At 63.5% G+C, this 1,957-nt stretch overlaps 1 protein-coding gene across 1 annotated transcript in view; it reads right to left on the bottom strand.

Moving 5' to 3' along the window:
• PLK1 (polo like kinase 1) overlaps positions 1 to 810 on the bottom strand; it is a 7,359-nt gene extending 6,549 nt beyond the window's left edge. Inside the window, exon 1 of the mRNA XM_006027154.2 lies at positions 781 to 810. Within this exon, the coding sequence (XP_006027216.1) occupies positions 781 to 810 (30 nt within the window). The remainder of the gene's footprint in view (positions 1 to 780) is intronic.
• Between the last annotated feature and the right edge of the window lie 1,147 nt (positions 811 to 1,957).

The raw sequence follows: 1,957 nt of genomic DNA, 5'->3' as shown, positions 1-1,957 counted from the left end.
CCCGGGGCCGGAGCGTTACAAGCCCGCGCGCACGGATTGGCTGCTACGATTTAAAATCCAAGCCGCCCGCCGCAAGGCACCATGGGAGCGCCGCGCCTCGCCCCGCCCCTTTTTAAAGAGACAGGCGCGGCGGGGCGCGCCTGTCCCGGGGGCACTGCCCCTGTGTTTGGCTCACGGGCCCGGGTGGGGCCCGGTTTATGCCCGGTTCCTTTTCCTAAACGAATCTAGACCCAATAAATTAACGAATGACACATCCTCAAGAGAGAGACTTTCATCAGCTGAGCCTATAGGAAGTTAGGGCTGGAAGGGCGCTCAGGAGGTCACCTCTAGTCCAGCCCCTGCTCCGAGCAGGACCAGCCCCAGCCCCAGCTACAGCTACAGCTACAGCATCCCGGCCAGGGCTTTGTCCAGCCGGGGCTTAAAGACGATAGAGACCCTACCACCTCCCTGGGGAACCCGCTCCAGTGCTTCACCGCCCTCCGAGTGAGAGTCTCTCCTCATATCCAACCTCAACTTCCCTTGCTGCAGCCTGAGCCCATCGCTCCTTGTCCTGCCATCTGCCCCCACTGAGACCAGCCCAGCTCCATCCTCTTTGCAGCCCCCCTGCAGGGAGGTGAAGGCTGCTATTCAATCCCCCTCGGTCTTCTCTTCTCCAGACTCAATCGACCCAGTTCCTTTAGCCTCTCCTTAAAAGCCATAATTAATATGTAAAATAATATCATGTATCAAGTACAGAGCCAGACAAAGATCAGATGAGAATGGGATTATGGGGCAAAATACTTCTTGGGCCACCCCAGACTTGCCATCCATGCCACCGAGGCACTGTCCCAAAGACCCTGAGCACAGCCCTGCCCAAAGCGTGGCTTGGCCCTGCCCCCTGCCAGCCCCACGGCCATGAACCAAGTATATTGGACTGGGTAAAGAACTGGGTTTTGGGCTGGGATTGCGGCTGGAAATCCTCCTCGGGCCACCCCACGCTGTGACTGTACCCCTGGGGGACTCTCCCAGACACCCCCGACCAGGGTCTAGCCTGGCCCAAAGTGCGGCTCGGCCGTGCCGGGCTGCCACTAAATGCCCTCTCTTTATGGATGTGTAATTAATAATAACAAACTTGTATTGGGTCTAGATTAGCTTTGAAGAAGGAACCAGCAATGAGAAACCGGGAACAAGGAACTGGGAATAAGCAACCAACCTCAGCCTCCTGCAGGGGCAGGGGCAGGGGCAGGGGTTGGGGCCGTGCCTGGGGCTTGGGCGGGGGCTGTGCCCAGGGCAGGGTTAGGGTTGGACTGGTCAGTGCCCAGGGCAGGGTTAGGGTTGGGGCTGTACCTGGGGCCTGGGCGGGGGCTGGGCCCAGGGCAGGGGCAGGGGTTGGGGCCGTGCCTGGGGCTTGGGCGGGGGCTGTGCCCAGGGCAGGGTTAGGGTTGAGCGGGGGCTGTGTCCAGGGCAGGGTTAGGGTTGGGGCCGTACCTGGGGCTTGGGCAGGGGCTGTGCCCAGGGCAGGGTTAGGGTTGGGGCTGTACCTGGCCAGGGCAGGGTTAGGGTTGGGGCTGTACCTGGGGCCTGGGCGGGGGCTGGGCCCAGGGCAGGGGCAGGGGTTGGGGCCGTGCCTGGGGCTTGGGCGGGGGCTGTGCCCAGGGCAGGGTTAGGGTTGAGCGGGGGCTGTGTCCAGGGCAGGGTTAGGGTTGGGGCCGTACCTGGGGCTTGGGCGGGTCAGCGCCCAGGGCAGGGTTAGGGCTGGGGCTGTGCCTGGGGCGTGATTTGGGAGAGCGACTCTGCCCGCGCCGCTGGCTGTTTTGGCTGGAAGTGCGATAGCCGCAGACCCCCACCCCCGGGCCGGCTGGGCAGGTGCGATAACCCCCTCCACCCCCTAGTCCGGACGCTTGGTGCCACGGGCAGCTTTGGCCCATGCTGTGTGCGCGGGGAGGGTCCAGCGCCAAGCCGCCCCCGAGGGTGGCCC

This window comes from Alligator sinensis, unplaced genomic scaffold (assembly GCF_000455745.1).
Source record: "Alligator sinensis unplaced genomic scaffold, ASM45574v1 scaffold1164_1, whole genome shotgun sequence".
Classification (NCBI taxonomy): Eukaryota; Metazoa; Chordata; order Crocodylia; family Alligatoridae; genus Alligator; species Alligator sinensis.
This window is presented reverse-complemented; position numbering and strand designations above follow the sequence as displayed.